Raw genomic sequence first — 22,358 nt, 5'->3', positions numbered from 1 at the left:
AAGCTGGTTGCGTAACAGAAAGTGATGAATTGCTCAAGAATGATTTAATCTCACAATGGCATGGGAACATGGGTAAACCCCTCATCTCCACATCAAAGCAAGGGGGACTAGATCAACAGGATTCTCCCATGACATAAACACTACTTCCCTGGATACTACAGGACATCCAAACATGTCCTGCTTGGAGACACGCAGGGCCAAATTCAAAGTTTGTGTATGCAGGCATAACTCTACTGAATTTGGCAGCTTTAAATTTGGTCCGCAGACTTTTGGGTTTCAGAGCAGACAGAGAAGCACGTGGTGCCACACCTGTGAGTCATGAAACGGGTTTACTTTTACATATCTTGTTTAGTTTCTTTAAACAATATCCTGTAGCTAGGGCTTGGGGCATTTTCTACAGTGACCAGCTGAATTAGCATAGTTTAACCAACTTTATTTCATGCTTTTCCCCCACTTGCCATATTTAAAACAACAGACTTCTTATGCTGGGGGATAAATCGTCATTGGGGTGCATCGTAGGAAACTAAACTAAACTCTCATCTCAGGAGAAACTGATAGACAACCTGGTCTAGGGTAACAAACGTAAGTGGGAAAGGGGCGATGGGCAGTGTAGGCACAGGATGAGCTGAATGACCTGCAGGGTGCTAGGACTTCTAAGATGGTATATAAAAATGAATTAATTTCATTGCATTAGTATTATATATGCACCTCATTAGTAAAGAATTTCTAGTACTTCCACAGTAAATCTTTTAAAAATTATGATGGATGAACCTCAGAAAAGACAGTTACCTGTTCCGTAACTGGCGTTCTTCAAGATGTGTTGCTCATATCCATTCCACATTAGGTGTGTGTGCTCACCACATGCACTAGTGCCGGAAGTTTTTCCCTCAGCAGTATCCGTAGGGGAGCAGCTTTGGTGCCATCTGGAGTGACACCTGCATGGCGCGGTACAAAGAGTGCCGCCAGCTCCCCCCACCCTCAGTTCCTTTTTGTCAGAAACTCCGACAATGGGGAAGGAGGGCGGGTTGTGGAATGGACATGAGGAACATCTCAACGAAAACCAGTTACAGAACAGGTAGCTGTCTTTTCTTCTTCGAGTGCTTGCTCATGTCCATGCCACATTAGGCGACTCTCAGCAGTTCCCCTGGAGGCAGGTAGGAGTTCACGGCTGTGCAGATTGTAATACAGCTCTGCTGAACCCAGTGTTGTCTCTGGCCAGCTGAGTGATGGCACAGTAAGATGCAAACATGTGGACCAAGGACCACCTTGCAGTTCTTCTGATGTCTTGGATAGAGATGTGCACCAGGGAGGCTGCCGAAGATGCCTGCACTGTAGTTGAATGGGCCATGACAATTGATGACACCTTTGCTAGGTCATAACAGGTCTTTGTGAAAGAGATGATCCAGTTGGAAATCCTCTGTGAAGAAGCTGGAAGGTCCTTTATCCTATCCTCCATAGCGATGAAGAGCTGGGTCGATTTATGGAAAGGCTTGGTATGCTCCAAACAAAAAGCCACGATCCTCTGGACACCAGTGCGTGCAGACGCCTCTCCTTGGAAGTCTTGTGCAGCTTGGGAGAGAACACGGGCAGGAATATGTCCTGGATCACATAGAAGGAAGGTACTACCTTTGGCAGGAAGGCTGGGTGGGGCTGCAGCTGGACCACGTCCTTAAAAAACACTGTAAGGCAGTTCCAAGGTCAAGGCCTTAATCTCTGGGACTCGTCTCCCTAATGTCACTGCCACCAGGAAAGTAACCTTCCAGGACAAGTAGGAAAGAGAGCAGGAGTCCAGCAGCTCAAAAGGCGGGCTGCTGAGCCTAGAGAGGACCAGGTTAAGGTCCTACTGTGGGATGGGGTCCATACCTGTGGGTAAAGCCTCTCGAGGCCCCTTAGGAACCTGACAGTTATGTCATGAGAAAAGACCGTCTGACCTTGGATCGGCTGGTGGAATGCAGAGATGGCTGCAAGGTGCACTCCGATGGAAGAATGCACCAGACCCTGGTTCCTGAGCTGCACTAACGAACATGACGGAGAAATGCCACACCCTTATCCGCAGCAGGAAAACCTCGTCTACTTGGCCAAGTAAGTTAGTCTCGTGGATAGCTTCCTACTCTCCAGGAGGACCTGCTGGACTTCCTTTGTGCAGGTACGCTCCTCTAGGTTCAACCATGGAACATCCACACCGAGAGGTGTAGAGACTCAAGGTTGGGGTGTAGGAGCTGACCATGATCCTGTGATAGCGGGTCCAGATGGTAGGGAAGGGGCCAGGGAGGGGCCACCGCCATGTTCATGAGCATGCCTAACCAGTGCTGGCAAGGCCATGCAGGTGTGATTATGATAACCTGTGTCTTCTCCCTCTTGATCTTTACTGGGACACGGCTGACTAGAGGGATCAGAAGGAACACATACATCAGACCCTTGGTGCATGACAGGATGAAGGCATCGGAGAGGGAGCCCTTGCTCAGGCCCTGCCAGGAACAAAACCGATGACACTTGCTGTTTCGCCTGGTGGCAAAACAGATCTACCTGGGGAGTTCCGCACCTCTGGAAGATTATGCAGGTCACCTCCAGGTGGAGCGACCAATTGTGGTGAGAGGAGAAGTCCCTGCTGAGGTGATCTGCTAGGGCATTCCTGATGCCTGGGAGGTGACCAGCTTTCAGATGGATGCTGTGGCCGATGCGGAAGTCCCAGAGATGGAGAGCCTCTTGGCAGAGAGCCGACGAGCGCGCTCCTCCTTGCCTGCTGATGGAGAACATTGAGGCTGTACTGTCCATCAGGACTCTCAGCACTCTGCCCAACAGATGTGGCAGAAAAACCCTGCAGGCCAGCCGGACCGCTCTGAGATCCTTCACATTTATGTGTAACATTGTCTCCTCCAGAGTCCACATCCCCGGGTCCGGAGATGTCCGCGGTGCGCCCCCAAACCAAGGTCCGAAGCGTCCGACACTAGCTTGACAGATGTATTAGGACTGTTGAATGGGACTCCTTCCAGGACCTTCTCACAATCGGTCTACCACTGCAGCAAGATGAGAACCACTGGAGGAATGGTTCTTTTCCAGATGGTCCCTGGATTGGGAATAGGTTGACGCCAGCCATTACTGCAAGAGCCACATGCGGAGCCTGCCATGGAAGACCATGTATGTGCAAGCTATCATGTAGCCTAGCAGGTGCAGGCACACCCTGGCCGTTGTCAGGGGAAATGCAGACGCTTCCGTGATGAGGTCCATCAGGGCCTGAAACCTGTCTAACAGCAGGAATGCTCTCACCCAGGTTGAGTTGAGCATGGCTCTGATGAATTCTATCCTTTGAACTGGAACTAATGTGGACCTTTTGTGGTTGACCAGTAGTCCCAAGGAGTGGCACGTGGCTTGTAGTATAGTGACATCGCATTGGACCTGAGCCTTGGAGTTGCCTTTGAGCAGCCAGTCGTCAAGGTACAGGTAAATCTGGATACCCAGTGCCTGAGGTAGGCCGTGACTACCGCCATGTATTTGGTAAACACTCTTGATGCTATAGTCAAGCCAAATAGAAGGACCGCAAGCTAGTAGTGGGCTGAACCAACCATAAAACGGAGAAAGCATCTGTGTCCTGGGAAGATCGCTACATGAAAGTATGCGTCTTTCAGGTCAAGGGCAGCATATCAGTCTCTTGGATCCAAGGAGGGGATAATGTAGGCCAGGGAGACCATGCAAAACTTTAGCTTCTTTAGGTATCTGTTGAGATCTCGCAGGTCCAGAATGGGACATAGACTTCCCTTGGCCTTTGGGATCAGAAAATACCAGGAATAGAAACACTCCTCCGGTAAGGAAGTGGGAGCTCCTCCACCGCCCCCAGCTGTAAGAGCCCCTGAACTTCCTGCTCGAGAAGGCTCTCGTGAGAAGGGTCCCTGAAGAGGAATGGGGAGGAGTGGAAATAAATTGGAGGGTGTAGCTGTGCACCACCATGCTGAGGATTCAGCGGGCCGAAGTTATTGCCAACCACGCTGGGAGGAAAAAGGAAAGTTGGTTGGGAAAAAAAAAAAATGGGAAAAAATCGGATCCAGGAAACAGACTAGTGGGTGGCCCTCAGGTGTATGCTGAAAATGACTTTTTAGCTTCTTGCTTGGAGTGGGTCAAGCCCGACTGGGCAGAGTGTGGAGGCTGGTGGCTCATGCGCCATCTATAGCCCTTGAGCTCTTTGTGCAGCAGGTCCTGCCCAGGCTGGCTCCCTTGCCCCTTGAGAAGTTGCAGGTTTGAACCGCTTACATGCCAGGCTCGGAACACAGACACCAGGTTTTTAGGGTAATTCGGGAGTCCCTCAGCCCATGTAATGTGTTGTCCATGTGCTCCACAACTCAGGAGAGGAACAGCCGGGACACTCGCCACATGGAGATGGCGGACGCCACGGTGTGGGTGGCAGAGTCTGCCGCCTTGGATGCCGCTTGAAGAGGTGCCCCCGTTGAGGATCATCCAGAATTCTTTACAGGAACCTTCCAGGAGGGCACTCTCGAACTTGGCCACGGTCTTCCAAAAATAAAGTCATAGTGGCCAAGGAGGGCCTATGGTAGGCCACCCTCAACTGTAAACTAGATGAGGAATAAATTTTCCATCCGAACAAGTCCCGTGTCCTGGTGTCTTTATTTTGGGGGTAGCTCCGAATTGCCCCTGGTGTTCCCTGTGGTTAACTGCCTCGACCACCAGGGAATTTGAGGCAGGATAGGAGTAAAGGTATTCATGCCCCCTAGTTGGGACAAAGTACTTGTGCTCTGCCCATTTGGAAATGGGGGGCAAAGAGAAGGGGTGTCATAAGTAGATAGGTAAGGTAAGGGTTAATTTTCTTTTACTGTAAAGGGTTTACAAAGGGAACCAAACACCTGACCAGAGGACCAATCAGGAAACCGGATTTTTCAAAAGTAAGGGTGGGAACCTCTGGAGGTTTTTGGCTTTGTTCTGGTCTTTTTGGTTTCCTCGCCTGTGAGTAAAGCTTTTCTTCTAACTCATTCTCTTTCAAAATATTCTACTCAAGTGTGAGTACAAAAGGAAACAAGTAATCGGCTGTGAATGATTGATTTGTATTTCATGGGTGTGATTTGCTGGACTGGTTTAATTGGCTCTCTTTTAAATAACTGTTTTATTCTATTTTTCTTATAAGCCATAGTCTGTATTGAGTTCTTAAATGCAGTATTATGTTCTGTAATTTTCTTTCTTCTTTTTATATAAGTTTCTTTTTAAACTTGTGGGAGTTTCTTTTCCCTAGTGGGGCAGAGGAGGAGAGGATTTCTGTGCCAGGACCTAGGGGGGATGTGAAAAGCCAAGCTCTGATGTCTTACTTCCCTATTGGTCCAGGGCGGGAAAGGCACGGAAAAGGAGGGTTTGAATTTCTTGTGTGCTGAACTGGTTTGAATACATAGCCTCGGGGAGCAGATTTGCCTCTCTGGTTGTATTCACGGGAATAGAAGCATCCGCCCGTGTTTAACCCAGGAAGCGGGGAACTGGGGGATGAGAATACAGGGGCTCTGGCTGGAGGGGTTCCCCAAGGAAGAATATAAGACCGAGGGGGAGCGAAACCACTGGAAATCGGCTGTGCAGCGAGTAAGATCACAGCTGGGTATAAGCTTGGGGGAGGTTCACAGTAAACACTCAGATGTTGAACTCTAAGTCCAGATTTGAGACAGACGTTTACCACAAGGGGGTTTGCCACAAAGCACTGGATATCTTCAATACTCCTTTGTGAAGGTGAAGGGCCACCCTAGCAGGGGCTATGGAGGAGAGGATGTTGAACAGGGAGTCCGCTTGCTCCTCCAACTCCTCCGCCTGCAGACCAAGGTTGGACGCAACCCTCTTCAACAGCTCCTGGTCTGCCTTAGTGTCATCTTGAGGAACCAGGTGAGGGAGCTCTGTGATGGTCTCATCTGGTGATGACAGGAGGTCAGTACCGCGGGCTTCATGGCACCCATTGGTGGTCCAGCAGGCTGTTCCCCTGGGTCCACATGGACTTCCATGGTCTTATCCCCTGGGGCCTCAAGCACTGGAGGGAGTTGGGTCAGAGGCCATTGGCCTGTCCAAGTCTCACAACACTGAGCGGGCAGTCTGGGAGGGCTGGGTGAACCCCCATGGGTTCCAGGGGTACCACAGGGCCAACCACTGGGCCTTAGGCCACGGGGCAGATTTCGTTACCGATGATGCAAGTGGCACCGAGGATCTGGAAGGCTGACCTGCCGATGTGGAGCTTTGCTCCATACCGGAGCCTTATCTGGAGCGATTGCTACCTGGTGACCTGGATCCACTGGAGCAGCAACTCCATGCATGGCGATAATTGTGCTTGCGTCTAGAGGAGGACTGGACTGAGCGGGCCATGCACCTCTGTGGGGACCTTGGTGATGGGTGGCGCTCGGCAGATCCACGACAGGAGACCAGTGATCCATGCCTCAGCTTTGAGACCGGTACTGGGACGAGCGGGACCTGGAGGTATTGCAGTTCGGGCGCCAGGGGATCTCCCCAAATACGGTGACACGTCTCGGAGATCGTTGGCGGGGCCTGCAGCTCCGGTCCTCCAATCGTTCCCAGGATCTGTAATGGCGTTCCAGTGACACAAGGGACAGTATCGATGTTCCTGCTGGGGAGCGTGTGCATCTGTGGGTCTGTACCAGGTAACCGGTGAGGTCTGCCTTGAATGCCACTGCTGGTGCCCAAGGTCCGATGACTGTAGAGGACTCCAATGCATCTGCCTCCCTAACTCCAAGGCACGATGGCTTTGAGCAGGTGAATGGTGTCAGGAAGTTCCCCTGGATGGGGAGCGAACTGTTGGGCCAAGGGCAAATAGGAAGGTCCCAAGGAGGGCTTACCCCAAGATCTGGGCACCACCGGGGCTGGTGTGGGTGGCAGTGGGAGCATCAGGATCTCTGGTGCAGCCTGGAGTGCTTCAGGCATCAACGGCACCTGAAGCTGATGAAGGCCTGCCTCTCCGTCCGGGCTTCCAGGCAAGGAACAGGGTGGACTGCATCGCCCGACATGAGCTGAGGCCCAACTTCCCGACAAGGGAAATGAGCCTTCCAGCACGGGTCTTAGTTCACCCCCATCCCTGTCCTTCCCGTTGCAGGGAGTAGGAGACCATCCCTTACTGGCCTCCTTAGACCTCTTGGCCAGGGCTGTGGACAGGGATCGGTACCAGCTCATTGACGGTAGGGCACTACGCACCGATGCCGCGGTGCTGGGTGCTGAGTTGGACCTTTGCTCCGGGGCTGGAGTGAGCGCCAACTCCATCAGGAGTACTTTGAGTCTGATCTCACACTCTTAGACATACATTTTAACAGTGAGAGTAATTCACCACTGGGACAATTTACCAAGGGTTGTGGTAGATTCTCCGTCACTGACTATTTTACAATCAATAGTGGATATTTTTTAAAAAGATCTGATCTGGGAATTATTTTGGGGAAGTTCTATGGCCTGTGTTACACAGAGGTCAGACTAGAGGTTAACAACGGTTCCCTCTGGCCTTGGAATTTATGAAAAATAAATGGCTGCCACAGCTCAGATTTTAAAAGATCTACAAAATGGATCCTTTGCCATAATGACCTCTGTTACACTAGACAAAATAAGCATTTAATCCTCCTGCTTCAGGGCATACAGGATTACTAGATGAGTCAGGAAGAAATTTCCAGTTGATACAGTCTTGAACAATTTGAAAAATAGCTGTCATACCACTTAATTAGAAATAGTAAGTGTTCTTGATGCAGTGGGGCAAGATATGAACCTGCAGCAACACACATGTTCAGAGACATTTCTGTTAGTGGGATTTATGCAGTGTAAATAGTGTTTCCCTGCAATCAAGGAAACAAATTCCACTTCTCGTGACCAAGGATGAGCTTCCATTGATTAAAGCTCTTTCTGCACTGCAAGCTAATGCTCCGACAGTCCATAGAAGAGAGACCAATTAAAGATGCCATGTACACAGACCGAAAGAACAGCCCTATTATTAATGTTAGGAATAATATATTATTATTAGGTGTTAGAGCTAAACAGAAATTTCCAAATGCTGATTTTTCTATGAAAATGTTCATAGAAACGTTGATCGAAAAAAAAACCCTAACATTCCCCTGCCGCACTCCCTGTGTTCAGCCAGCCCTATACAGCTAGTCAACATGTTCCAAATTTCAAGAAAAAAATGGGAAATGACAAAAATATTAATGATTTTTTTCTCTCCATTTTTTTTTATTAGACCTAGCACATGTACCTATTCCAGTCAGAGCTTACTGAAAATGTACCTTACACTGCACTCAAAAGCCAGCCTAAAAACAAACTACTCTAGAGAACTATAGCACAAAAAGCTACCTCCATTCTAAGTGTGAGACAGACACTTCCTAATTTTCAGGAGAAAATCCTGCCCTCTGCTGCACCAGTGATGAAAGAGAGCATTGGTTACCTCCTACTGGTGCAACAGCTGGGAAAAGTCGCAGTTCAGTATGGCACTCCGCTAAGTGCTAGATGGAGGGACTGGCTATTGCACCCGCCAACGCACCAGAGCCCCAGGAGGGTGTGGTCTCCCATCTTCTGGCATGCCTAGGAGCCAAGTCTCCTAGTATAAATACTGTTTTGTGCAGCATGAGCTATGGGGAAGCTTACATTACTCCTTCTAGGAACAGCAGTAAAGGGCACTCTACTATGTTACCCTTCAGCTGCCCTGTGCTGGCTTAACTGCTGCGGCACCTACCACAAGGCCAGCACTGCTCCAGCCTCTCTTCCCCATATTACATGGAGTTGACATGCAAGGCCAGGACTTTGGCTGTGAGTACTGCAGATAGTAACTACTATTATGCAGAGAGACATGCTTTTCAGGGCTTCCTTATTTGCATTTCTCAGCAATAGGGAGTGGTAAACCAGTTCAGCCAGAATGAGAGAGAACCCCGAATAGCCAAATCTTTTATTCAAATCAAGGATCAATCTGTCAGGTTCCAGGCAGAGAACAGAAGTGACTCCTGCAGAGGCTCTATTTTTGCTGGAAAAGCCAGAAGTTGTGGCAGCCTCTATGCTGTGTCCCCTGGGTGTCCCTGGCTGGAAATGACATGAGCTCTTACACATAGTGCTCCCTGGATGACATCAGCAGAGAAGCTACAGAACCACAGCAATGAGCCTCTAACACTTCTGACAGAGGTGAGGTGAATGGGTCACCCACACAATAGAGGGCTAGAGGTACCAAGAGCCTGCATGGAGCCTTGAGTCAGTCTGCTAGGCTAGGAGACAAAGGGAGTGAGAACCTCAAAAGGTTGGACTACACCTTTAAAGTGTTTTGGTCCTTATCTGATACTGATCTCAGACTCCTATGTGAAGGTAATGCTAATTCAGGGCTGCACACATTTGAGGTAATAACCACCACAGATTGTGCCAGACTGATAGTGACCCTCCACATAGCTCTTCTTTGAACAGGTAACCCCATTTGCTGACCAAAAAAACCCAACCAACATTCCTAATCTTGCTTCTTCCTCTCCAAAAGGGTTGATATAGTCATTCAACAAAAACAAGTTAAAAAAACCCCGCAGGCTATCAATGCTAAGTGCTCTCCTTGCACCTACTCATGCACAACAAAACTCACTTGAGCAGAAATAGTGTTTGACTTCAGGGTCTAATGAACACATTTGATCCCTTTTCCAATTACCAGTACTATTATTTTTGTTAGAATCTGCATTCTGCTTTGCAGAACTTGATAATTACCTGGCAGTCCTCCCACATATGTCTTCACAGATGACTGCAGGTAGCCCTCCAAGAGAAACAGACTGTCCTGTAGCTGGGAACGGCTTAATTCACTCTGTCCTGCAGTCCCATCCACGGTGAGCGATAACTGCCCCTTGCTGATGAAGATGTTCACAGAGTGTTCCTGATCATCACAAACGTTTATTGCCAGTCTGGACACAACTGTGCTCTCCATGGCCAAGATAATGAACTGGATAGCAAAAGAATGCAATAAGTGAAGACACAGGCACAAACTGAAACAGACACACTTACAATTTTTCTGTTTCATAATGCTCGTGACTGCAGCTGTTTAGAAGGCTTTTTACAGAGCCAGCAAAGAACTGATTATATTATTATTACTGGAAATCAGATTCTGAGCTCACTTACACTAGATTTATACCTTGCGTAATTCCATTGTCTGGGTCTGATACTCATTTACATTAACAGCACACCCAAAGAGCTCTGTGCAGCTCCAAAGCTTGTCTCTCACCCACAGAAGTTGGTCCAACAAAAGACATTACCTTCCCCACCTTGTCTCTCTAATATTCTGGGACCAACATAGGTATAACAGCACTGTAACCACCACCACTCTGGCAGTTCAAAGGAGCCATAAGGATAGACGACTGGTGCTGCCCCAGACTGGGAGGGGGGCGCCAGCTAAAGAGGAAGACCTCCATGTGACTCCTCCCATCCTGGAGCCCCCGCACTGTCCCTGTCCCCACCTCACATTACAGCAGCCTGCTCCCTGCCCAGGCTCAATTTCTGGAGACAGGAACCAACTCTGAGCATCCTGGGAGGGTAGGGGTGGAGCTCCGACTCACTTGGTCCCTACCCCCAGAAGCTGAGCCTGGGCAAGGGGCAGCCTGCTGCTGTCGCAGCCAGGTGCTCTCCCAGGCAGCTGCTGTGCTGCACCAGGCAGCATCCCAGGCAACGTGGCTGGAAGAGGCTCTGGCCCCGCCCCTTCCTCTCCCCGCCTGGGGCCTGCTGCTGGAGGGGCATTTGACTCTTTGTGCCCCTCCCATGAGTTGTCTCACTACCAGAGTGGTGTTGAGCAGCCAAAGGGCTTGTCTTCACTACCGCAGTAAATAGACCTAAGTTACGCTACTCCAGTTACATGAATGAGGTAGCTGGAGTTGACATAACTTAGGTCGACATAGCCTGGTGTCTTCACTGCACTGAGTCGATGGGAGACGCTTTCCAGTTGACTTCCCTTCAGCTCCCTGAGAAGAGTGAGTACCAGAGTGCACTCTTCACTAGACCCGCTAAATCGATACCCGCTGCATTGATTGCAGCAGTGTCGATCTCCCAGTACTGAAGATAAGCCCTAAGTATAAATGAGAAGTAGGCTCACTGACTTCAGCGGAGTTACTTCAGAATTGTGACAGCAAAATCTAGCCCTATATTATGAATATAACAAACTATATTGGTTATACTGTACATGGGACTTTGCAGACACTCTGGAGTTAGGCCCATGTTACTCCCTTGACTACAGTGGAGTTATTATGCGCTTACACTACAGAACACAAAGTCTCCGTACAAAGTAGTTTATAGTATAATTCAGACTAGTATAATAAAATGAGATAGTGACTCAAATTCAAGAGGTTGAGCAGATATTGTCAGTGTGGAGATATCTTCTACTGAATCAATATCCTTTATAAGGGCCAAATGTTCAAAGGAGCGTCTACCCTCCTTCTAAAACTCTCCTCACAAAAAGCAGAATTCCTGTACTCCGATGATGCTCAAACATCTAATTTGCATATAAAATTCTGAACTGGTGAACATAAATGTATACACAAAATGGCAGGCACAAATTTTCAGATTTTTTGGATTATGGCCCTTGAAATTCTGATGAAAAAAAATCAAGGGATCCTTTTGTTTTACACCAGTAGAAGATTCAAGCTTGTACCTGTTGTTTAAGTTTCTTTGTGGAATGATAGTCAATCAGAGCCAATGATAAAGGGACTGAAGCTTCTTCACCAACCAGAGCAAACAGTACCCCAGTATCTGCTGCTGGTCGAATTACAGTGTTTACTTCTACTTCCCAATTCCTTTCAGTTTCATTTCCAGCAGATGGTTGCACTACAGAAAGAGATGCATGTCAAAAAAACAATGATTGACCAAGTGGCAGACAAGACGACTATAAATGGAAGAGCACATGGACAGATTGCTACTTCTCTTTGATCCAGAAAAAAACAAGTGTTAGTGTATAAAATCAGAAAGGAAAATGGTAACAGCTCTGCCTTGTTACACTCCACAGAAAGGGCCTCTGCCTTTTAGAAAGTCAAAAGTCAATGTTGAGGGTTTTGTTTTTTTAAACCAAGGATAGAGATTCAAGGGCTATCAATCATGGGCGGTACGTAGCATAGGTTAAGAAAGGATGAGCTCCCCCAACAGCCTCATGTGACTCCATCCATGTTCGGCCTCAAGACTCCCTACTGTTTGCTGCTGGTTGCCCCACCCCAAGCAGACTGCCTCCTCTTCCAGGAAGCCTGCTGGATGGGGCTAGGGCAGCTAGCCTGTGGCCAGGAATTGGGGTGGCTGGGGTCCCCCCGACACTGGAGCTGCACCACTCAGCACTCCAGGGTTGGGGGCGGAGGAGGCATGCGCCACCTGGTGCTCCGGGGCTGCAGGCTCTCCGGGGGCCTGGAACTGGGGGAGGTGGGGGCAGGACATCAGGCAGGAGGCACAGGTGAGGCCGAGAGATAGCCTCCCCGACCCCATGGTTCATCCACCGCCCATACTATCAATCCATCACATTCTCAGAGCTGCTGCAAGATGTCTTGAACTTTACAAAATGATTGAGGGATTGATTTCAAATCTGACACAGAGGAAACAGAACACTTTCACACAAACATGAAAACAAAAAACTGAAGAAATATAAATAGAACACTTTGAGCACTATCCCTTTATAAGCCAATCAGAAGTTCTGAAGCCATTTTAGCTTGCCATAAATGGTCTCATGCTGAACTCAGAAGTAGATCCTGTTGATACGCTTGTAGCTTTTTAGTTTTCAATCTGATATTGGCTAGAAAGAAAGAGGCTTACATGATTTCCACAAGAACATATCATAAGAACAGTTATACTAGGTCAGACCAATGGTCCATCTAACCCAGTATCCTGTCAATCCAACAGTGGTCAATGCTAGGTGCTTCAGAAGGAATGAACAGAACAAGTAATCATCAAGTGATCCAACCCGTCGCTCATTGCCAGCTTCTGACAAACAGAGACTAAGGACATTTCAGAGCATGGTATTGCATTCCTGCCCATCCTGGCTAATAGCCATGGATGTACCTATCCTCTTATGAACTTTGCCTTTACAATATCCTCTGGCAAAATATTCCACAGGTTGACTATGCGTTGTGTGAAAAAAATATTTCCTTTTTTGTTTGTTTTAAACTTGCTGCCCATTAATTTCATTTGGTGACCTCTAGTTCTTGTCTTATGAGAAGGAGTAAATAACACTCCCTTATTTACTTTCTCCAGAACAGTCATGATTTTATAGATCTCTATCATATACCCCCTTAGCCGTCTCTTTTACAAGCTGGAAAGTCCCAGTCTTTTTAATCTCTCCTCATATGGAAGCTGTTCCATACCCCTAATCATTTTTGTTGCCCTTTGCTGTATCTTTTCCAGTTCCAATGTATCTTTTTCGAGATGGACAACCAGATCTGCACGCAGTATTCAAGATGTGGCCTGTCTCGACAAGATCATACAGAATACTGATTTATTACTGCTGTAAATAGGATAAATGGTGTCTTTACATCCTTTTACTGTTACTAAACAAAAAAACCAAAGTATAATTGTTTATAATAAATGAATATAAATATGTAAATTCTGAGAATACAACTCTTAAGAATGTGGTCTCATTTGCACTTCAGATGCCAGACTCTATTTGGCAGTTCTTACATCTTTGTTGTAAACAGTATGACAGCCACCTAATAAGATATTCTCTAATTTATACTAGCAAAACAGAAAAATCCACATAATCCTGCACAAAAGGTTTCAGGAGAGGAGAACTTGTAATCAGGTCTGTCAGCATTTAAAACTTTTACCAATGTCAATCGTCTATTTTAGTTCTTCTGTGGACAGGTATAAATGGAAGAATCTGAAACAAAGGCAAAGCCATCCTTCTAATTTCTAAATTATGATTAAGAGAGGGTTGGAACTAAACCCAGGCCAATTTCACACAGCCTGTGTTGAAGTCCTCGCTGTATCATTGATATTGTGACCATGACTAATTTGAATTTAATGAATATCAACTTAAATCACAAGTGAAATTCAGTACAGACATTTCATTTTAGGCAATAGTGAACTTCTATCTATCTAATGCCATGGCTACACTACAGAGTTTAGAGCGGTGCAGCTGCACCTATGCTAGTGCAGATGCTCTAAGCCGACGGAAAAGAGCTCTCCTGTCGACTTAATCACTCCAGCCTCCACAAGCCGCAGTAGGTATGTTGGTGGGAGAAGCTCTCCAGCCAACATAGCACTGTTCACATCAGTGCTTAGATCGATGTAACTTACGTTGGAGAAAGGGAGGGACTTATTCAGACCAGAGTGACTTTACAGTTTACATTATGTGACAGACCCAAACCAGTGGGTACAGGAGTCTGGTAGAAGGCAAATATACTGGTCACTGGATGAGTAGTTTTCTGTTCCCTGGGTGACCAGAGTGGGGGCTGCACTAGAGTAATCAGGAACCTGCTAGAACTAATTAAGGCAGACAGGCTGATTAGAACACCTGGAGCCAATCAAGGCAGGCTAATCAGGGCACCTGGGTTTAAAAAGGAGCTCACTCCAGTCAGGCCAGAGGAGAGGAAGTACATGTGAGGAGCTGGGAGCAAGAGGCACAAGGAGCTGAGAGTGAGAGGGTGTGCTGCTGGAGGACTACGGAGTAAATGCGTTATCAGATACCAGGAGGAAGGTCCTATGGTAAGGACAAAGAAGGTCTTTGGAGGAGGCCATGGAGAAGTAGCCCAAGGAGTTGTAGCTGTCATGCAGCTGTTACAGGAGGCACTATAGACAGCTGCAATCATTGGGCTGGAACCCGGAGTAGAGGGCGGGCCCGGGTTCCCCCCAAACCTCCCAACTCCTGATCAGACACAGGAGAAGTTGACCCAGACTGTAGGGAAGATCACTGAGGTGAGCAAATCTGCCAATAAGCGCAGGACCCACCAAGTAGAAGAGGAACTTTGTCACAATTGGTATAAGTTGTGTATACATAGCTGTGACGGGGCGGCAACTCAATGGCGTGGCACCTCCTGCTGGTTGTCCTGGGAATTCACTCTTCCAGCCAGCGTGCCCTCTGCAGACCGGTGTCTTGCCTGTTGCTGGTCCGAGTCCCTCCTGGACCCTGGTGCCCTTCTACGTCAGGGTTCTGCCCCCAGCAGTAACCCACAATATAGGTCTCTCCTCCCAGGGGAACCCCCAACCCTCTAGCCCCACCTTGCCTCAGTGGCTACTGTCAGTCACCATCTAGCCCCTGCTCACTGGGGCGGATTGCAGTCTACAAACCACTCATCATCGGCAAGGGGAGTTGGACCAGCTGCCTCTGCCTATCTCTGGGCTGCCCTCTGCAACCCCAGTACCTTTTCTGGCCTTCAGCAAGGCCTGCAGCCTGGGGGCTTTGCAGGCCAGAGCTCCCCAGCTCCTCTGGCCTTTCCCCAGCCCTGCTCCAGTCTAGGTACCCTGCTCAGCTCGCAGCAGTCAGATCCCTCCCTCTCAAAAGACTAGAGAGAGTATCTTCAACCTTCTGGCCCACTGCCCTCTTATAAGGGCCAGCTGGGCCCAGATTGCACTGGCTACAGCTGGGGCTGCTTTCCCAATCAGCCCAGCTTTTCCTCTGCCACAGCCCTCTCACAGGGCTGTTTTAAGGCCTTCAGGGCAGGAGCGGGGTAACAATCCCGTACAATAAGCTTAAGTCATAAATCTAATAAACATTACTCTGACTGATAGTTTCTTGTTTAAGAGAAGTCAGAGTTACAATAGCAGAGGATTAGGGTACATACACAGAGGGAACCTAATCAGAGTTGCCAATATGTTGGGTTCTGGCCAGCATTATTAGATCTTCCTTTTCATTAATCCCAAATTCAGCTTCTCACTACAGCTGCTAGGTTTCTTAATTAGGAAAGAGCTAATTAACCTGCTTTATTTTTTTTAGTATACATGATAATTTTTCCTTACCCATGTACATCATTTCAGAGCATATGCATATATGTCTTTAAAAACATACAAAGGCTTACCTGACAAGTCAGGAATACATACATTTTTACAACTGTTATTTCTATTCTATTTGAATACATAGGTATGGATAGCACACTATGACAATGATTAAAAAAAAAGCACTTACTATAATTGAAATTAAATATAGCAAAACCACTGCCAGGATAGAAGGATCCTCGTCCTGCCACTGAGAAGCACTGCATCTTGTCATTCAGCTTTATTGTTTCTTGGATAGTAGTATCTTCGCCATTCAACCAGTTCCATCCCCGCATACAACCATCCAGCCGAGGGTTTATCTTGTAAGACAGAGACATAATCTTACCTTGAGTTCTGTGTTAAACAGAGAGAGGACTATGGGCACAGAGGGTTCTACAAGATCAAACTATATAATGGTGTGGGGAAAATAATCTCACCACATTTACCAACACGCAGCCACAGCAAAACAGACTTGGGCCCCAAGCCTGCAATGATAACCATACAGGCAGACCTCTGTGCCATAGGCACTGACGCTGTGGGTGCTCCAGGGCTGTTCAATAGGAGGTTCTGGGGGGAGGAGGTGGAGTGAGGGCAAGGCGGATATGGAACAGGGATGGAGCTAGGATGGGAAGAGGCTGGGTAGGCGTGGGACCTTGGGGAAAAGGGGTGGAGTGGGTCCTGGGATGGAGTGAGGGGTCGAGCACAGCCAGGAAAATTAGAAAGTCAGTGCCTATGCTCTGTGCCCCTGCAGACCTCCACTGAAGTCTGTAAAGCTCCACTGGGGAGCAGGGGTATGGCTCATGCAGGGACTAAATTTGCCTTTGTAACTGTGTTACCTACTTCTACATGCTGCATATTATTAGTGCCACTTATTTCTAAGAATCCCTGAGAGATTAGCCATGTGTAAATCCATGTGAAACTCCTTACAAACAGAGGGCATTTATATGTAACGGATTATAACACATTTCACCGTAAAAAGCTCACGTCACACGTGTTGAACATAATGAGAAATAACCAAGTGGTATGTACTGCGACCAGAGAGATGTAAAAGACCTATGGCTAAGAGCCAGAAGTTGGGTGCAACCTCACACACACACCCCTTTAATTCCAGCTTTTATTTATATTTTAAACTCTAGCATTAAAATGTGAGAAAGCAAGTAGACAAAAGGCTCCCTTGAAGCTGCTAGATTAGTAACAGCATCCACACTCAACGGACAGAGAGAAAGTAAAGTGTCAGATATAGAATAAAAACCCAGGAGTGTCTGGCTCCCAGGCCCATGTTCAGATCACACCTCTAGTTGAAACACATTCAGAGTGGCAATCACCCTGAGCGACTTATCATGGGGAGGAGAGACCTCCTTAGGTTGTTACATTTCCGGTCTCGAGGCCACAGGGTTGTCACCTTATTTAAAAACAAAATAAAACCCAGCCCCATTGTTCAAGGTGGAAAGTCAGTCAAAAGAGAGGTAGAACAACAGCTATTTGAACAATAACTCATATAAACCTTCTGGCACTGTTGGCTTACATGGGAATTCTGGCTACATTAATTTAACGGCTTCCAAAATAGTCCCAAGTCTCAATCAAACACATCCAAGGAGTGTCTTGACTTTCATTTCTATAAAAGTATCTATCTTAATTAGAAAAAACGGGAATTGGTTTCTTAGCTGTAACTGACTTTCATGAAGACGGAGCACAGGGGACAAAAAAACATCTCAAATCAAAAACAAAAACCACATACAAGCCAGTAAAAAGCCTTTTATAGGGTGAGAAACCGCCCGTGCTACCGTGACTGAGGCTCACTACTAAAAATAGATGCTAAAAAGTTAGCAGAAATAAAAGTTTGGCATAATAACTATTTCAACATTAAGTACTCTGCTGGTGTATGGAAGGAAAGCTCCCCCTCTCAAAAACACACTGGACGTGATTTGTGTCTCACTTAACCTGCTGTAAATCAGTACTTACTCCACTGGGGTCTATAAAGGTAGCCTGTTGTAAGTGAAGCTACAAAAGTCAGGCCCGCTACACTCTGTGTACCAACATGACTGAATATTAAGAGCAGTACTCACGGGCTGAATAAGGTCTTTACTTTTAAAAGGAATGCCTCCTACTGTTAAGTTCAGCTGATACAGTCCTTTGTCCAAAGTAAACAGATCTCCTGCAACTGCTATTTTCATAACTGCATCCTTGTTGACCTTTATAAACAAACTTCTCTCCAGTTCTTCAACAGAGATCTAAAGAAATAAAATTGTAAATAAGAATATTCAGAGACAGAGAGGTTTAGTATCTGCAAAGTCACAAAGTACAGACACAATTAATGAAATCCTCAAGCTAAGAAAATATTTATTGTGCCGAGCCCATTTCATTAACTTTTTACAATCTCTTTTACCTTTTTTAATTTTAAAAACAAAACACTTGATAACTTGTGCTGTCATAACAGTAGACCCTATCCACCTGTTTTATAACAAATAGAAAAAAACCCACATTTGTTTCAAGTTGAAATCAACATTGCAAAAGGCAGAGAACACAGTCTATAATATGAGTGGATTAATCATTTAATGTTTATACAGTGTTTTGGAGATGTAACACTAACTGTAACAACAAGTTATTTATTATCCTCCTCCTATTACAGTCATAGATGAAAAGAAAAGCTGAAAGGACAGATAAGGGAGGGTTTCTTATTGGACCTGCAATTAATGAATAACAGATACTTTCAGGTCAGAAATGGGTCCCATCTTGGAGCAGTGACAGCTTAATAAAGAACAAAAGAAGAAAGGTTTCATATCTGAGAGAGTATTTAAAAAGTTGTATATTTATACAGTGCTTTTCATTCCAAGAGGATACCAAAGAGCTTTACAAGCTATGGCTCCGATCCTCCATGACATATCTCCAGGAAGATCCCTATGTCCATGCAAAACCCAACTGACTTCAGTGGGACGCCAGGTTGGCACAAGGATTTGCCTGCATGCATCACAGTGCAGAATTAGGGCCCACATACATAAATTACCATTGAAATACAGCCACCTCCAGAGAGAAAGGGAGGGAGTCAGGCACAAAACTGACATGCAACACACAGAACAAAAATGGGAGTTGGGGAAAAATGTGGCCAAGGAAACTAGGGCAAATGCTATTCCTTTGAGAAGTGGCATGCGATTTTTAACATCTACTCAGAACAAAAAGGACTTCAGTTATCTCACTTTAAATTCTCATCTAGATGTCTCTCTGACACATACATACGCACACACCCCTCTTTCAGAAAGTTGAAAGGTTAAGTTGATTCTATTAGGATTTGAACCTGTGGTTCTGACAAATACAGGTGTGTCAAACTTAATGCTTAAGGGTACAATTTTCAGAATTGCCTAAGGGCTAGATTCACAAAGAAACGTAGGTGCACAACTGCCATTTTAGGAGCCTAAGACCCAACATTTAAGCACCAGTTAGATCCTCAAAACTCCTGTTGACCTGCCACCTAATCCTGGAGATACCTCAATTCCCTAGGTGCCCAAGATTCTCCCTGTAAAGTCACCATGGTGCCCAAGTTCCCACTGCTGGCATGCACAAAACTGCCTAAGCCGTGACACTGTTGAGCTGCTCAACATCCTCACTCATACCTAAACCCTGATGGGACTGTCAAACTCAGGATTCCCTGTCTACCTCTGTAACAGGCACCGATCCAGTAGGAGTTCTCAGAGTACACTTACTGAATTCGGCCTGGCAGAAGACAGCCGGGGCAATCATATCAGGAATTTTGAGGACAGGGAATTGTGTCAGAATACCCAGAAGGCCAGTGGTTAGGCCAATCATCTAGGATGTGGCCGACCCATTTTCAAATTCCCACTTAATTTGGAGCAAGGGACTTGAACCCAGGTTGAGTACCCTAATCATCACAATTGTTTGTAAAAAGGTATCATCTAGAAGCCCCAGGCACGGTACGAACACTGAACCGAAACATGGTCCCTGCCCTGCCCCAGATAAGAGACAACAGATGGAAACAGAGAGATGAGGGCAGTACAAGAAAACAATGAGATAATGTTGATTGGCATGATAGGTTGTGGTATCAGCAGTGCACATGAGCATAATATTCATTGATTCCAAGGCCAGAATGGACCATCCTGATCACCTAGGCTGACCTCCTGTATGGCAAAGGCCCTAGAACGTCCACAGAATAATTCCTAGAGCAAATCTAGGACATCCAATCTGATTTAAAAATGATCTGTGATGGAGCATCCACCACGAACCTTGGTAAATTGTTCCAATGGTTAATTACTCTAACCATTAAAAATGTATGCCTTATTTCAAGTCTGAATTTTGCCTAGCTTCATCTGCCCTTCTAAAAACTTTCCTTTCCTGTGATGCTTTGCTCATCAAGCTTTCTGTAGGCATCAGAGCAGAGGAGAGTTTTAAGGAGGTATGTTTTAAGGAGAGGGGGTATTTTGGTGCACTATATATTTAATTTGGAGCTGTTCCACTCTGTATAAAAAAGGAGAGACTGAAAGAACCCCACCCAGAAACCCAATCGCCCTGTTGTTCAGACACTTACTTGGGACATGGGAGATGCAAATTCAAGCCCCTGCTTCAAATCAGGCAGAGCAGGGATCTGAAAACAGGTCTCCCACATCCCAGGTGAGTGCTGTAACCACTGTGCTATTGGCCATAATGGCGCTGGGGAGGAGGGGCTAAATCTCATTTTCAAAAGTGATGCAGGCACTTACGAACCTAAATCCCACTAGAGGTTGGCTCCTAAGTGCCTAAATCACTTCTGCAACTGGCATTTAGGCCTCTAATTCACATAGACCTGGGTCTTCAAAGGTGTTTAGACAGCTAACTCCACTGAAGACAGTGGAAGTTAGGTGCCTGAATACCTTTGAGGAACAGCATCTTAGGTACTTTTGAAAGTTTACTGATGGGACCCTTATTCCATCCCACCTTTTGCAGGGATTCCAGGAGCACTTGTGGAATGAGAGGTTAAAGACTTGATGCCAGACTTGTGGAGAGTAAAACAGCCTCCAGTGCTAGTGTGGACATGCAGGGCCTCCATAATGATGGCCTTAATCCAGCCATTTCCTAGACCGAGACCTGGCAGATCTTGGGAGCAGGGAAGCTTCTTTGGCAGCTAAGCTGATAAACCCAGACCCAAGGTAAAATACAGAGGGGGAATGCCATGGAGTCCTTACACAGACTTTTCCATGTAGTGGCAAGATCTAAACCCTAAGCAGTTTCCAACTCGCAGTTGCTGGCACTCCTGTTTTCCATGTTTCTCCCTCCTGTTGGATATCTATGTTCTGGATTACTATTATACATCTGTGGAAAAAACTAACTTGCATTGCACCTCAATTTGTTATTTTTTCCCCATATTTCTAGTAGCTCCAGGTTCCTTGGCATTCACATTCTTCACTAGTTATTACAAATCTACCAGTTTAGTATTACTTGCAAATTTCATTTCAGATATTGTTTGCCCCCACTTCCAGGTCTGTAATAGAGATATTAGTAACACCAGACACCACAGTGATCCCTGCAGTGTCCCACTACACCCCTTTGCACAGCTTAATATACTACTTTTTGTTCACTATTCTCAGGTCCTGCAGCCAGTTTCCAATCTATATGCTAGCATTCATATTCAAGCCATTTTGAATTGATTTGCTGAGTAGGAGTTTGTGATATTTTACCAAATGTATAACTAAAATCCAAATGCATTACATACCAACTAGTGCATGCTCTTCGGTCACTAATCTGTCTCTCTCTATATTAAAAAAGGAGCAATAAGATTTGCCAACCCACCAATTACTAAAGGAGATATTCAAAACCTTCACATGACTGGAGTTTCACATAAATGAATTGGGGGTACTTTTATGAGCTTTAGATACAAATTTTCGATGAGAAATCTGGTGATTAGGGTGCCAGCCCAGAATTCTGGAGAAATAGGTTCAATTCTTTGCCACAGACTTCCTGTTGGACCATGAGCAGGTCAGTCCCTTAGCCCCACCTTGCCTCGGTTTCCAATCTGTAAAACAGGGTTGATAGTATTCCCCTATTCTCACAGAGGTGTTGTGAGAGTAAACACTTTAAAGATTGTGTAGTATTCGGATTCTAAAGTAGTAGGGCTACATAAGTACCTTAGACAGAGTTAACCTGTTCATGGTTCCTATTGAAATCAATGAAGAAATCTGCCCAATACTTGGAGGCACAATATGACCCTTAGCGATTTTTTCTCTTAGATATTTGAGCATTTCACTAGGAATTGACGTTGGATCTTCCAGATGAATGGTTTCAGGATAATCTCACTAGCCTTTTTATTTTTTTTAAATGGTGGCATATTTGCTTTTTTTCAAACCCTTCAGTATTTCCCTTAGATCTTCATGACTTTTCAATATAAATTGTCAGCGGTTTTGTACATCTATTGGCTAATTCTTTTAACACATTCTAGGATATATGTCACCCAGGACCACTGATTTGTACAC

At 46.2% G+C, this 22,358-nt stretch overlaps 1 protein-coding gene across 1 annotated transcript in view; it reads right to left on the bottom strand.

Annotated features, from left to right (window-relative positions):
• Positions 1-22,358, bottom strand: part of GAS6 (growth arrest specific 6) — a 71,994-nt gene that overhangs the window by 3,873 nt on the left and 45,763 nt on the right. Inside the window, exons 11-14 of the mRNA XM_032777823.2 lie at positions 17,970-18,134; positions 16,055-16,223; positions 11,612-11,784; positions 9,688-9,916 (exon numbers count right to left, since the gene is read on the bottom strand). Coding sequence (XP_032633714.1) covers positions 9,688-9,916; positions 11,612-11,784; positions 16,055-16,223; positions 17,970-18,134 — 736 coding nt within the window. The remainder of the gene's footprint in view (positions 1-9,687; positions 9,917-11,611; positions 11,785-16,054; positions 16,224-17,969; positions 18,135-22,358) is intronic.

The sequence above is a fragment of the Chelonoidis abingdonii genome, chromosome 1 (genome assembly GCF_003597395.2).
Source record: "Chelonoidis abingdonii isolate Lonesome George chromosome 1, CheloAbing_2.0, whole genome shotgun sequence".
Lineage (NCBI taxonomy): Eukaryota > Metazoa > Chordata > Testudines > Testudinidae > Chelonoidis > Chelonoidis abingdonii.
This window is presented reverse-complemented; position numbering and strand designations above follow the sequence as displayed.